We start from the raw sequence: 15,832 nt of genomic DNA on the forward strand, positions 1-15,832 counted from the left end.
CTCTTGAGATGAGGTTAGGAGACTTCTGCCACTAGATGTAATTGCTCATTCGTTATTAGTTGGCAGGTGCACTGTAATTATTAAGAATTGGATTCAATCTTTAATTCTGTCAGTCTGAGGCTGGCTGAGACCACTCGCTTTGGGACAAGCAAGAGAAGCGTTCACGAGAGAAGGCAGAGTGTGTGATAGGTAGCCTGTGAGGTGTTGGGAGTAGTTGGGAATATTTTTGTTCCATACATAATCCCAAAGAAAGTGACTTCTCATGTCACAAAGATTTCTGATGTCAACCTTGAAAAAGGAGGAAGAAAATAGAGGACTGGAGATCCAGTAGAGAGAAATCTAACAAAAAGTGCCACATAAAGTTTGGATCCCCAAAAGAGGTTTCAGGGGCTAAAATGAGACGGGCTAAACATTGTATTCTGCTCCTAATAAGACAGAAAAGGTTTGACGTTACTGAGAACCAAAACTGAATTCCAAACTTGTAAGATAGCCAGGGCCCTGTAAAGTTGCTGTGCACACCTTCCAGGACAGGAGAGCAGCAGTTTCAAGAAGACTGGTCTTCATGACCCACTTCTCAGTTAATACTTTACTTCTAATTCTGATAGACATAGTCAGCTTGCATTGATACAGATTTCCCAGCCAATGCATCTGCAGTTGGAAGAGCAGAGAAAATGCATCTTCATAGGACAGCACCTCCTTCATGGCCCCAGCAAAACCAGGCAGTGTTTACTCTTTCCATACCTACCAGAGTGCTGTCTCCATTCCTCCAAACAAGGATCTGATCCCTTGAAGTACCAGGCAGCATCATCTTGCATGAAAGCAATTTCAGCAGATCTGCTTACAGCAGTTTGTATCTAGAAGGGGGATAAACATAATGTAGTCATGGTCTGGAAATTACCTGTGATAAAGGAAGGGGTTTGCAGGTGCATGATCTGCTGCATTGGAGTAATATTGCAGTGTATTTTTGTGTCTTCTCTGTTGATGTGCTTTTCTTACAGGAACTAAAGGAGTGCTCTGGTCATGTGTTTGTAGACTCTGTGCCTGAGTTCTGTTTACCAGAGGTGAGTCTGTTGAAAGCCTTACTGAAAAATCTGACTCCATTCAGTCATGTGGGAGAAACTCGCTAAATTACTGTCAGTTTCATACTAATTTATTAGTACTTGGTAAATAATACTAAAACCTCTGTGATGCCAAGGTGCCTCTAGTATCTATGACACTGGAAAAAGGATGGAAGCAGCCCTTTTCAACAATGGTTTTGGGAGAGTTAGAAGATCTCCCTTGAGCAGATCATTATCTCACAGAAGAGTAAGACTTAACTGTCCCTTTTTATGGGCCTTCCAAAGACAATATGACTGAGCTGGACTCAGTTATGACAGGATACATGTGCTGATCTAGATAAGAGCAGTGAATGAAGGCAAGGAAAGCTGCTTGTCTCTAACCACAGATGCATGACCTGCTTAGTGGAGCTCCCCTGGGGAGCCGACCGTGTGGTTAAGCCACTGTTTGATTCTGCTGGGTTGCAGTTAGATGTGCTGTTCTGCCGGCAGCAAGTTTAGGTTAAAAAGTTTTGCTGCCTTCTTAGCTATTCATCGCGGCCTCTTTGAAGGAAGAATTGTACCTTTATGTCCACTGACATAACTGCAAGTGGCTGCTTCTCAAGCTGTTTTTTTCAAGAGTACCTGGGTGTTAAAGAAGAAGAAAGCAAGACTATTGAAAATGTTTGAATTAACTGGGTTTACCTGACTGATCAGATTAACGGTGTATGTAGGAGATCTGAAGTACGAAGCTGAGGAGAGAGTGGTGGGGGTGAATGATGGGGAGTAGTCTGGGAATAGTGTCCTCTTTCCTCAGCTGTGTTCAGACTGTGATAACATCAGTTCTTTCATTTCATGTTGGGATGCTTTCTCTGTCTTTCAAAGACAGAGACAATTGCTTTTGGGCAGTGATTTTTTTTTTTTTTCCTTTCTGTCTGAACTTGTTGACAGAAGTACAAAATACTCCTGGAAGGTTGTTGCCAGCTTGCTGGGATTCTGGCAATAGCACTTGTCTGTTGATTCCATGAAACTCACCTCTTGAAGCTTTTTACTCTTGTCATCTTGAGTCTTCAAAGCAAGTTGGCAGCGCTGGTACTGGTTTTGGCAAGTGATATCAACAGATATATGTGCAATTGCTAGTATTCTCCAACTGGAATGGATATAATCCACTCGGACTGCTTCCCCTGCCCCTCAAGAACCTCAGCCTAATAATTCTGCGTTCTTGTTTGCCTTCTGGTTACTGCCCTGTGGAAGGGAGGGATGTGGGAAGCATCTGTATGCCTAGAAAGTACCATTATGGCCCAGATCTTTGGAAAGATGGAGTTCACATTCTGGATTCCCTTTGGAATTGAGGGCATGCACAAGAATGATAATCTGCTGTGGTTTAGGGTGCTTCAGGGCTGGAAAATACCCAGGGTTACTTTGTTGGGCTGGAAAATACCCACATGTGTAGCTCTAAATATGACTGATGGGGAGTTGCTGCTTCATTATACCAGTGTTGTCACTGAATGTAACTCTATTTTCCAGCAGTCCATGTTACAACTAGAAGACAGCAACCAGCTGCACATGTCATCATTGTAGGGACTTTGCAAATGGCCTCTCAAACGCTTCTGTTCCCAAAGTTCCCAACAGGTGCCAAGTCTTCTCTGCAAGCACTAGGAACACATCTGCTAGTCATACGCAGCTCGCATCTCTAGCTTCACGGCCTCCCCTGTCTGGAGGAGGATTCAGATGTCATGGTCAGCTGAATGCAGCAGCAGAGCAGAGACATTGCTGGTGTTTGGCAGCACGGTATAAGGAGCTTATAAGGAGTGAAAGAGGCTTTGTCTTTTTCTTTGTCTCCTTTCACGGCTCTTTTAAAGAAAATAGTTTGCAAAAGCAGTTAGTTTGAGAATCATAGTATCACTTCCAGGAACACCATTGCCAAAGAAAGCCAAGTTTTGAATGTAATCCAGAAGCCACAAGGTGGTAAGAGGCTGTCTCGGCAGCAGAGTACACTTCCACATGTCAGAGTGCAGGGTGCAGCCCTCTCTTTGCTTGGCAACCTTCTGGTCTCTCTCACTTCACATTCAAGAAACATTTTTAAATCTCTTCAGTTTATAGGCACTTTCAGTGAGATTGCCGCAAGTCCCAGGGAAGATTTTACTTTGTGTTGGTTTTGACACCCTTTTCATCCTATTAGTAACTGCTGCTAGGATGCTGAGACGTGGGGGTGCTTAAACTTGGAAAGTGGTAGTCTGCATCCTCCTGATGGCTCCCTTGGCTGAGATTCAGCTCAGGGCTGAGACTCCCTCCATTTGATTCTTTATCACAGACTCGCAGAACGGTTTGGGTTGGAAGGGACCTTAAAGACCATCCAGTTCCAACGCCCCCGCCACGGGCAGGGACCCCTCCCAGCAGCCCAGGCTGCCCCCAGCCCCATCCAGCCTGGCCTTGAGCCCTGCCAGGGATGGGGCACCCACAGCTGCTCTGGGCAGCCTGGGCCAGCGCCTCGCCGCCCTCACAGGGAAGAATTTCTTCCTCATCTCTCATCTCCATCTCCCCTCTCTCATGTAAAGCCATTCCCCCGTGTCCCATCGCCACCTGCCCATGCTCAAAGCCCCTCCCCAGCTTTCTTGCCGGCCCCTTTCGGCACTGGCAGGTGCTCTAAGGTCTCCATGGAGCCTTCTCCAGGCCGAACAACCCCAACTCTCTCAGCCTGTCCTCACAGGAGAGGCGCTCCAGCCTCTGATCATCTTTGATGCTTCTTCTGGACTGGCTCCAACAGGTTCATGTCCTTCTTATGGTCTGGACCCTGCTGAAAACCAGGACATGAAGGGCCAGCTTGACAGAAGCAGGTGTCAGCAGGTGCTTTGATACCACGTAGTGAGTGTATGTCTGCCTGGCAAGCTTTGTAAGATAAAAGGGTGCCCTGTCATGAATCTGAGGATGATGTTTCACCTACTGTACTCAGCTTGGAGATCATGCCTCAACATTAGCTGTGATCATGGATTGAAACCATGAACGCTTAGCTATGAGTTAAGCAGCTTGTCACCAGAGCACTGTGTCAGCCCTCTGGAAAGCCAAGTGACCTACTTTCTTGCCTTTTTTATTCAAATTGCTGGACCAAGCCTTGTAATCAGATAATATGTGCTTGATGAGTGTTGAATTCCATTAGCTGCTCTATAATAACTTAGTAGAGGTCATATATCTTGTAAATTTCTGACTTGACACCATTTGTGTTATAGCATTACCAGTAAATATTTCTAATTAAAATTCCTTTAACATTGTGTGAAATCTTCTTTCACTGTTTGAACTGCTGTCTTAACTGTCACATCAAAACAAATTGGACCCACCCGTTTGTTTTGTTGTATCCTGTGAATGAGCTTAATCTCTTGCTGTAGAAAATGTGAATGGTAAAGATGTCCAGCAGTTAGTTTGGGAAAATATGAGAATTATTTTAAGCATATGAATAAATACAATCTACATTCACCTCTCTCACTCTCCTGGGGTACAGTACTATGTGCCATGTAAAAATATGAGACACCCTGCTAAATCGCTACTGCAGAAGTTTTGGTGTCTGCACAGTGTTCCTCCTTAAGGAAGTGCACAGATCAGTTATTTGACAAAAGTGTAATCATCATGCCTCTCAACAGCAGCCATTTCATTACATGAAAGACAAACACAGGACATGGTTTCCTTTTGAGATTTGAGAAGGGAGTATTTTTAGGGGGCTTTTAAAATAAATCATGTTAATTTAAAGGAAACATTAATCTTTGCCATGTATGAGATGTTCCCCCCCCCTTTTTTTTTTTGTAAACTGATTACATTCCTGCAATATAAAGTTTTTTTTAAAAAAAGAAAAATTTGTTCTTCTGCCATTGCTTCAACTGCATGAAAGGGTTATGTGTTGCTTATCTCCTCTGTTTTCAGACTGAGCTGCTTGACCTCTCCACCGTAGATGTAATCTTGATCTCAAACTATCACTGCATGATGGCATTGCCCTATATCACGGAGTACACAAGATTCACTGGAACAGTATATGCCACTGAACCCACTGTTCAAATTGGCAGGTAAAAAGCCCCTTAATATTCTATACTCCTCTTTCATCACTGCTATGGAAAAGGTGTAAAGGACAATATGGGTAGAGGAGTGTCTAATGTTCCGAAGAGGCTCTTAGGCAGTAGCTGAACTACAGCCAAGTCCTTAGTGCTGCAAATCTTTTAACTCAATGCTTCCCAACCTCTGGAACCATCTGTCTTTGAGATTTACAGCAGGTGCTTCATGTTGATTCCAGGCAGTAGATACGGTATAGTAGATCTTGAGTGGACTGAGACACCTTGAGCAGCAATTACCATATAGCCAACTTCAAACCTTCAAAAACCATGAATCAAAGATCTCTCCTGCTTCTTTCTGCTCCCCTTAAACAAAAAAGGAATCACCAATCTTTTCAACCATAAACAGGTTTAAGATTATTGCCTTGTTTCTCAGCATTTGAAATTCATATAATCACATTTTCGTGCATGCCATGGGAGGGAATTTAAGCTGTCTTTATCTTAAATGACAGTTGAGATACATAAGCTCTGAACCCCAAAGAGAAGCACTAAGAAAAACAACAGAAATATGAAACTGAAGTAGAAAATGTAAGACCTGACAACGCAGTCACCTTAATAATTTGTCATCAAATTCATCAAATTTGGCAGTCTTATTTTACAAAGTTGTCTGTTTATTGGATAGGTCAGTACCAGAGACTGCAGGTTTGGTCCCTTGATGAAGTCTAACTGGACTTGTGCTGTGTGCATCTCATGCAGAACAGCTGCCATGTTCAATAATTAGAAACCAGATTTTTTGGTATCTGGACTACTCTGTAAGCACTTCAGGGGAGGAATCTTTGTCTATTAAAGGTCCTGTGCAAACTTCCCATGCCAGAGTTATTCTCCCATTGTGTGAAAACAAACAGAAACTGAAGGCCCTTGTAGGTGAAAGGAATTGTATAAATATGAACTAGTAGTAGACCTCTGGGGTATTGCTGGCCCATAGTTGAAGATAACAAGCAGAGTCTTGTTGGTGAGTATACTGGTGCAGTTCTCCCCACCCCAAGTAGTTTCAGATGCCATTCTTCTGCAGTTACGTTTGTGACTTTTACCTTCAAGGGGAAGCACACATACAGTTACAATTGCTGTTTAGTTTTGGGCAGTGAAATCTGCAGTGCCAGTTTTTAATGCCTGACATATTTTTCTGTCTCAAATGCTGTATTGTGCATTTGTAGATGAGGAGAGTTCACTCCTACAAGGTGCTTGGCTTCTCTAAGTGATAAACAGGCATCAGCTAATGAGTTTTCTCTGTGTATTTTGTCTCATTCTATATGACAAGCAGTCAGTAACAAAGAAATCATCTTGCATGGCAGGAGTTCCTCTTGTCTTACCATTTTCCAAATGACCCATAAGCTAGTGGGGCAGATCCTCTGCTGTCACAGCCACGCAGACAGAATTGCACTAGCTTGAGCTTGAAACACTTTGTGGAGAAACGGGTAGTACTGGTGAGCAGTAATTGCTGCAATGCCTCTGTGGGAAGAACCCCTCTTTAAAAATGCCCAATAGTGTTACAGTTTTGTGATATTTTGGGAACATTTGGGACAAAGTTATCTCCTGTGTGAAAGGCTGTGATACAAATGTAATATGATGTCGTTTCAGACTTCTCATGGAAGAACTGGTGAATTGCATTGAGCGTGTGCCAAAGGATCAGTCTGCCTTCATGTGGAAGAACAAGGAGGTACAGAGGTGAGGAACAAGCCACTGGGAAAGGCTTGTCCTAAAACACTAACGAAAGTTTAGAAGTCACTGTAATGATGGGTCAGCTGCCGCCATTTGGGATTTGCTACAAACATCAAGCAGAAAAAAAGCCCTAAGAGGTTTAAAGCTATGACTCCTTGTGTCACTTCTTTCTTAAATTATTTGCACATTGTTGGTCTTCCAAACAACCACACAAGTTTGATTCTTGGAGGGAGATGTTCTGATCTTCTCTCACATAGTTTAGCTCCATGATGGTAGATAAAACCAACAGATTTTTGTATTAATGTCATAAAGTTGTTGAAATTAGCAAGCTATATTGGAATATTTAAAATTTAAAATTATTTTTACATTCCTGTTGGCTGAAATGCTAAGAAAGTCAGGATGTAACTATTGGAGGTCACTGTGGCCCTCCACAAAGCAATGCTACCTTTCTTCCCAGGGCTGCAGCCTCATTTATACTGGGAACAGCAGAGGTGGGGTTTTTGGCTTTTCAGATCTTGGAAGCAAATTGAAATCTGAGTGGAAAAGGTTAGTTGGAAACTCCATGTCTGTTATTCCATCTATATGGAAAAACAGGGTGCTCAATTTTGAGGTCGTTTACATCTAAGATTTTGAAAGCCTGTGTAATCTAAAAATTATCCATACAGTTTACTAATTGCAGATAATGCTCTCCTTGGAAATAAAAACAACTTTAGGTGCACAACATGTTCTATGGAGGAGACATTTTTGGTTTTAGCACATTTTAAAGATGGGACCAGTTGATTAGAAAGTTATTTTTAAAAGCTGCTTTGTACATTTTTAATTGATCTCCCATTTTCTACTCCTAATTCTTAGTGTGGCTTGATCTAAAAATTTACTAAAATTGAATTATTTCATGCATCATAAAAGTAGTCTTGATATTTTTCAATATCACAAAGAAACTAAAAATCCAAATTAACATACGTTTAACTATATATTGTACTCCCCTGCTGAGCTTAGGAGCAGTCTTAGCATTATAACTCTCTTTTGAAGAAGGCAAGTAAAACACAGATGGAAAACAAAACTGAAGACAATAAAGTGATCAGGATTTTTTGCTGGTTGATGTATACTGTGACCAGAATTGTGTTGGTTTTGTTTCAATTTTGGAGTCTGCTGACCTGAGCAGAACCATTCCGGAAGCTCGCAGTGATGTGAAGAGGGAGGACTGGAGCCATTATTCTCGTCACACTACTGCATGTGTTTTGTATGCATCATTTAAAGGAGGACCATACATCTTGGAGCTCATTTAATGTCACTTTCCTGGTGGTCGTATTTTAGAAAAAGTGCTGTCTAGCACTTTGCATGCTGTTGCCTATTCCAGAGGCGAACACAGAGAGGTATCTTTGTTCTGATTCAACTGCTGTAGGAGGCTGGAGTCTTTTTGTTGTGGTGGTATTTAGAATACATTTTCCTGTCTCGTATTGCTTGGGAAGTACCCCAGCATTGATAGTTCTCCTTAGTACTATCAAGTAATTGTTATAATGGTGTACCAGTGGAGGTAGGAGGAAGGTGTAAGAGCCTACCCCCTGGGAATAGACGGTGTCCTGTCCCACTTACAGGACCTCTGTAGAGCCCAGAGCACTGCCACAATGTGGTGTGTTGTTGGGAATCTCTTATCAGAGGGCAGGGCCCCCAGCTTTCATAAAATGCACACCGTGCCCAAGTATGAGGTAGAGGCAGGAATGCTATGCTAGCAAGGATAAACAGAGTAGCCCTGCAGCTGTTTGGTAGCATAAATCTATGTATCATAAGCTCTGCCTTGAGGCCAGTATAAACTAATATTGTCTGTGAGCTGGAGCAGGGGGACAAACCTGAATTCCCTTTCCAACTGTGCCCCACCTATGCTCCAAGTTTCCCACTTCAGCTCCCTTTGCTTCTGTAGAATGGAGCTCCTATCCACCATGGAGGGTATACAGGGACTTAATTAATGTTTGCAAAGTGTTTTGAGATTCCTAGTGACAAGTGTCACGCAAGCGTGAATAGAACTGATTATTATAGCATGTGAGCAAACATCTACTGATCCACAAATTAACACCTGGCTAATAGCACATGCAGGGTTGGACTGACATCCGTTATTTAAAAAAATGTGATCCCTGATGAATATTTTTTTTTAATACTTGGCTGTTGCTAGAACAGAATACTTATTACTTCTGAGTCTAACTTTAATTTTTCAGGCTGATCAATCACCATTACTGCTTTACAGTTCAGCTAGTTCTACTCTAAATAGTATAAAACACAAAGTATTATAATCTTCATTAGATAAAGCATTGAAGCATTTTAAATGCAAATACCGTATAAAATATAATAAGTTCATTAGAGTGGCTTACGTTTTTCCATTATCAGATCCAGTCTGAACTAATTGCTTAGCAGGTTTTATTACCATTGGTTTTTATTTTAAATGAGCAGTCTCATCTATAGATGCTCAGCCAGGATATCTTTCACACTGATTAGGATTCAGGGGGCTAAAGAGGAAGTTTGCTTTATGAAAGACACTTTGTCAACTACCTGTTTGATGGTTTCTTACGTCTTTCTATAAAGTGTCTGAAACAGGCTGTTTCCTGAGAGAAGATGTAGTGGACAAGAGAGGCCAGCGTTCTGATCAGCTTTGGTACTGCCATCTTCCTCTCCCTTCAAACAAGAACATGTTATGTCATATACCAGATGTTATCCTTGGCGTTGAACGGGAGGGACTGTCTCTAGGCAGATGTCAGGTTCAGAATACAAGCCTCTGAGTTTCTTAAGCATAAATCTTGTATACTAACCACGAAGCATGCTACTTCGTGATACCTGCCCGTATGTGGCAGTAGGTTGACTGTCGTGGCACCTGCCCACATACATCTGGTTGTTAGGAGGTGATCCATAATAGGGTGTTGCCGTAGTATTAGTAGATTCACTCCAGACTTTCAGATATCCACTAGTAACTTCCTGTACAAATTTTAAAAGCGTGGGTGACAGGTGAATGCCAGCAGGGGCACATCTGAGGAACCATCAGTCCTCATTCTCTCTGAAGGCCACTCAGCAAGGAATGAAGCTGCTGGAGGGGACTGGTGCCACTGGCTTCTGTTAGGGAGCAGAGTATATTTACAGTGTAGCCACAGTCAAGGCTAATAGAAACTTCTATCAATCACCAAGGACAATTCCCCACTTTTCTCCATTACATGGAGATACATTCTCCTCTTCCCAGAAGAGAAGCTCCTGAAAGCATCCAACTCTAAATGTTTCTTATGGTAGGTTAAAGGCTTTTACAGGCAATTTGCTTCAGTGCAGTGGTGGACAACTATCCACATTGTTTGGCCTTTTGTTGCTTATGACTTCCCCAAAAGACCTTGAATGCTTTGTTTGTTTCCTTAAGCACAGTGTGCTTTCAGCCAGCATGTGCTGGAATTGCAGTTATCGCACTAGACCTGTACAGCAGTCTTGGCAATATCTGGCCTTAATCCTTTCTTCAGTATCTTAAATTATGGAAGAGTTCACTGACCTAGTAGATATAACAATAAATTAAATGCCTTTAAACAAATTGATCAAAGAAACTTGACCAATTTCCATAAATCTTTGGAAATTGGTTTGAATTAGCCTTTGATTTAGCATTGGTTTAATATACAAAAAAAATCCTATTCTTCTTACGCATTTGGCAGCTGTGCTGCTTCCTGCCTCAGTTCATGTTGCTAAGGAAGATTTATTTCCCAGAAGTTAGCCATCTCTCTTACAGCCTGTGACATTATAGTTCACTTCTTCCCTTGACAACGCCGTCCAGCTAACTTGCAATGTCTGTGAAGAGCAGAATGGATGGATTTTACTTTGGTGTAAAACATCTTAAATACTTCCGTGTAGGGGATTTCAAAGAGCTCTGCAGTGTCAGCTAATGTATCCTTGCCAGTACACTTGGAAGGCAAGTGGGGTATCGTGAGTTGAAGGCAAGGAGGATGAGGTGCAGGGGCACATGCTCTTGTAAGAGGCTGGTGACAAAAATGAGAGCAGAGCCAGCCTTTGTTCATGGGCTGGTACCTGTATTTTAATGACAAGATTGTGGGTTACTTCTAGTTTCACATTCTTAGGATATGCAAAATAGACACTGATTGAAGATCCCAGTCACCTCTACCAATTCTGGTGGTGCATTTCATGTTGACATGTCAGATCAGCCAGCATCTCATCAGTGGTGAAAATACCACAAGAGTTGCTGTAACACCTTCATCACAGCTACTTCTTTGATGAAAGGGCTGAATATGAACAATGACAAAGAGCTGAAGGAGAGCAGACTTTGGCATGAGGCGAAACAGGCAGTGTGGTTCTGCTCCTCAATAAGCAGGAAGTCTTGCTCCTCACTTTGAAGCACCACACATATTTAAAATGAAAAGAAAAAAAGAGAAAAATGTAAGATCTGGAGAATACTGAAGTGAGTATAAAAGCTGGCAGTCCATCAGAAAGTTTTGAAAATGCCCATGCCCCATTGATCTTTGCAGACTGCTGCCCGCCCCTCTGAAGGATGCAGTGGAGGTGTCTATGTGGAGGAAGTGCTACACCATGCCAGAAGTGAATGCTGCACTCAGTAAGATCCAGATGGTGGGGTATTCTCAGAAAATTGTGAGTACCCGTAAAGCTGTCCTCAGGTCACCAGTAATAACTTGTTTCCCAGTCCTCAGGTCACCAGTAACAACTTGTTTTCCAGCTTTTCTCTGGAAATGCCCTTCCTTCTCTATTCTAATCCTGTGTAAGATCTAGTTACCCTAGCCTAGGAAAGCAAAAGAATATTATTTTGAATGGCCCTCAGTCTGCCTCCCAGGAAGGGTTCTTGTTTGGTGAAATCAGTGAATATCCATTTATTTTTCCTCATCCTTGGGGATGCCAATTTTAAGACGATGTACCTTCAAATTTGGAGTTGATGGCTGGCCCACTGAGAGCTGGGAGGATGTACCAAATGAATGTATCCTTTCTGTCTGTAAGCCACATCCCCTTCTGAGTTACCGTATCTCACTTCTGGGAATCTTATGAGTGCTTTAGCCTCCACTTTCTTTTATACTGCAAATTAGGGATTGTAAACAAAACCTAATGGTTTGACCTGAACTTGAAAAACTCCTTTCCCAGGGTTCCCAGGTAACATTTGTTTTCTATAGTGCCATTGACTATAATCCAGTGTAGTTTCCAGAACGAACTAAACCAACAATTCAGTAATCTGCAGATACACTGTTCCCTTATGGCTTGGAGGGCAGCATGTGGGCCATGATACCTGCTGTTGTTGCTCAAGGCCATAAGAAATAAAAAGGTGGTTTAAAGTAAGTTGTGTACCCAAAGCTTTTTATTTGCTCCCTTTTCTTAAGTGATAGGCCACTGAGGTTTGGAGACTGCTGTTTATATGTAAGGCAATTTGAAACAGTAACCAGTGTTACTGTGTACTAAATTTGGTGGATCTGGATTTGTGTGGTGCTGTATTATAGCTGGTGAAAAAAAAAGACCCAGAGCCACCACTAACATGGCTGCTGATGTAAGTAACAGCTGCAGCTTTGTCTAGCAACTGGACAGGTGGAGGGCATTTGGACTCCTCTGTATCCATGGGTGGTTACTGTTCGTTTTCAACTGTCCTCACAGTGTGGATGCATCTTGCCTAATTTTAGATCTGTGCATCTTGAGCCAATCATTCTTTTATAGTTACCAGGAAAAGAGATATTTTATCTCATCACAAAGCTAACTTTTAAAATAATCAGACCCTAATTAGCCAGTTAATCCAAAACTGGGTAACAGCATCAAGAACAGTTTGCTGTCCATTTTACATGTCTGTATGTTAGCAGAATCTAGAGCCTTGGTTTACACACTCCAGGGGATGGAGACCCTGCCTTGTTTTGCAAGGCATCCAAATATGTATTGAGATACTAGGAAAATCATTAGCATTGCATGAATCAGATGCTTGTTCTATTATTCAGTAACCAGAAAGTAGATCACATTAGTGAGGTATACATGGAGGCTTATTTTCCTTTCTCAAAACAAGTATAACACAGTACTGCATACGGATAAAGCAATACACTTTCTGATGACACCTGGAAAGGAGACAACTGTTGCGTTGCTTATGCTTAGAGCTGAAATTGAAACTTGGATTGTGTTTGCAAGATGTTGTTTCTAAACCACCAGTAGATAGCATTTAAAAAGAAATAAAGTTAGAAAGTGTGTCTGAAGTTTGTTTTCCACAGCAAAATGTGTAACCCAAACAGAGTTTTGTATCAGTAAAGAACTACTTGTACTTCCTTCTCTTCTGCTGGCCAATAGCAATAAAATTTGGCTAAGGGAGTGTAGAGTCTTCAAAGACGTAAAGCTCCTACAAGCTTCTTCAACACAGCAAGGGCAGGCGGAGGATCAAGACCCCGGGTGATTCCTCCATTTAGAGTTATAGTTCAGTGTGAGCTCAGTTAGATGCAATAGAATTCACATGGAAGAGAAACTGTATGACTTTACCTTAGGAAAAGCTTTTCTCAGAGCATATATTCTGGTAGACATGGGTAAATAAAACCAGAAGAAAAAAATCTCAGGAAACTAGCTTCATAAAGGCTTTGAACAGCAGAACTACTTTTAAAATTAATGTTACTGATGATAAAGTGACCTGATTTCTCTTGGGAGCTCACTGAAGTTAATGTCTCTTGTTGTGTGTTTCAGGAGCTGTTTGGTGCTGTGCAGGTCACCCCTCTGAGCTCAGGCTACGCTCTTGGAAGTTCCAACTGGATTATCCAGTCACACTATGAGAAGGTTTCCTACGTCTCAGGATCTTCTCTACTTACAACACACCCTCAGGTACAGCCCCTGACTTTTGTTAGTCTTCTACAGGGGCAAGTGTCTTTGCTCAAAAAAAAATAGAGGGGCTTATTCCAGCTGGGATCAGTTGTAGTATAGAGATTTTACTAAGGTAACTTTATTAGCAATTGTCTAGACTTAACGGTCATTGAGAAGACATACTACCCTGATAAGTGGACAGATATCTATAGTTATTGGAGAAAGATAACTAGAATTCTTTGTTACTGCTGATTTGATGTTAACTCACCAGCTGTGAAATTCTTCTTCACCTTAGAAGGAAATTTTCAAGAGAGTTAAACAATAGAGCATTAGTGACTTTTTTTTAAAATCCGTATGTCACTGAAGAGTCTTTACAGACAGTTCACAGACTGCTTCTATATCATTTCTGAAACATCCTTCCTTGGGAGAAATGATAGCTAACTGGCTGCCAACTTTTCCACCCTGCTCTGCTAAGGGCAAAGTCTTTATAGTGCTGTAGATGTAATTTCCAGTAAATTAATTCTCTCTAGATCCATAAATTCTTAGTGCAAAGAATGGTTTGAAGTTTGCAGTACTGTGTGCTTCAGAAGTTGTCAAAATAGTTAAAAGCAATATTAGCAGGTTTAAAAATAATTTTGAAAATGTGTCAGGTTCATGATCAGTAAGTAATTTCCCCCAAGGTGAGTATCTTCTAAAGAGCTTTGCTTCTGAGCATCTTTCATATAAAAGCTGAACAACTACAATAGATAAACCATCCTTAATAGTATGGCTGTATTTAGCTGCGTGCAATGTATCAGTCTCTAAATTCCCTTTTCTCATCAGCCTAATACTGGCCTGGGTTTTGCTCTTTTGTCACCTCTAGTGAAGGAACAGCAGTATTTGACGATACATGAGTGGAATATTTCTGTGAGGAGAAGCTTTGCACTAGAAGAAGTAGTTTGGTAACTGAGAGGGTTTTCTTTTCGTTGGTATGAAATAGTGATTCAGTTTGTCAGATTGGACGGGCCATGCTTCATCGTTTTCCAAAGGCAAACATTTCTCTGGAAACTTCTGGTAAAATCCCCGTTCTTAAGGAAATTGCCTCTCCGTGGCAGGAATGGTGTGTGAATAAACTGCCTGGTAAGAGCACAGCCCATGAGCAGCAGTTTTGCACTCATTCACTGCAACCTGCAGAAGTGGCAGCAGTTAGACAGGGTGGATTCAGCTTTAACAAGTGTAGGAAAATGTGCTGCGAGCCTACCTGAAACCTTAGGGACCTATTCTGTTTGCTGCCAAGAGAAGAAGCCTGGACCACTCACGCTGCTGAGTGTTGCTTGTCCCACATGCTCTCTAAGAGCCTCAGTTTTTAGCATATAGTCTGTTGCACTTTGCATTATTTTATACTAACACATAATTTGAAGGAATAGTTTACCAGCTAGTTAAAATTCCATTCAGTTTGCACTTTTCTTGTTACTTACCACATCACAAATGTTACCACGTATTGTTTGTGTGTTAGATATCATCATTGTCTTGTGTTTCCTTCCAGATATTTTTTGAAGACAGTGGATATTTTTTGTCCTAGTGTTAATCCCTGTGAACACCAGCACAAGCTCCTACAATATGGTGATTCTGTAATGACTAGTGTGTTTTTGTAAGCAGCCAGTCAGCTCTTCATCTATTTGATGTTTGACAAACAATATGTAATGATAACAGTATCTTGAGTGGCACAGAGTCAAAATAGTGTTCAACAAATCAGCAGTTTTTTCATCAGGGAGTGAAAACTTGTTGTTCTAACCTGTTTCTCCATAGAATTGTGGTGGGCAGTCACAATGAAATTCCCATCTTTTAACAGTGTATGAAAACAGTCAGTGTGTTTTGTTTTAGAAAGGATATCCAGTTAATCAGCATATGTTTATGTAAAAATATTTCCAGAGCTTTTTGAGTAGTATCGAAATCTTAGCACTTTCCCAGTCTTCTGGAACTCCCTTCATAGTTATTAAAAATGAGCTTCAGTTGACCAAGCTTTCATCAGCCATTTGATTGTTTAGGGTGATAAGACGCAGATTATTTGGGCATACAAATGGAAGAATGCTTCATCCTCTTACTACATTGTGTCTAGTAATACACAGTAATAGCCTGCAAAGCATCTCCTCTTAGGGTGCAAACAGGGTAAGGTTCATCTCACCTAACCTAAACTGGGCCCCTGCCCAATCTTTCCCTTCGTCTCCCTTCTGCCAGGACTGGGGTTTAAGTGCTGACATAATGGAGATGGCAACA

At 41.5% G+C, this 15,832-nt stretch overlaps 1 protein-coding gene across 2 annotated transcripts in view; it reads left to right on the top strand.

Annotated features, from left to right (window-relative positions):
- INTS9 (integrator complex subunit 9) overlaps nt 1–15,832 on the top strand; it is a 72,882-nt gene that overhangs the window by 10,690 nt on the left and 46,360 nt on the right. For both annotated transcript variants that reach the window (XM_056343524.1, XM_056343526.1), the window contains 5 exons: nt 999–1,061; nt 4,947–5,086; nt 6,707–6,793; nt 11,284–11,404; nt 13,463–13,597. In XM_056343524.1, coding sequence (XP_056199499.1) covers nt 999–1,061; nt 4,947–5,086; nt 6,707–6,793; nt 11,284–11,404; nt 13,463–13,597 — 546 coding nt within the window. The remainder of the gene's footprint in view (nt 1–998; nt 1,062–4,946; nt 5,087–6,706; nt 6,794–11,283; nt 11,405–13,462; nt 13,598–15,832) is intronic.

The sequence above is a fragment of the Falco biarmicus genome, chromosome 6 (assembly GCF_023638135.1).
Source record: "Falco biarmicus isolate bFalBia1 chromosome 6, bFalBia1.pri, whole genome shotgun sequence".
NCBI lineage: Eukaryota > Metazoa > Chordata > Aves > Falconiformes > Falconidae > Falco > Falco biarmicus.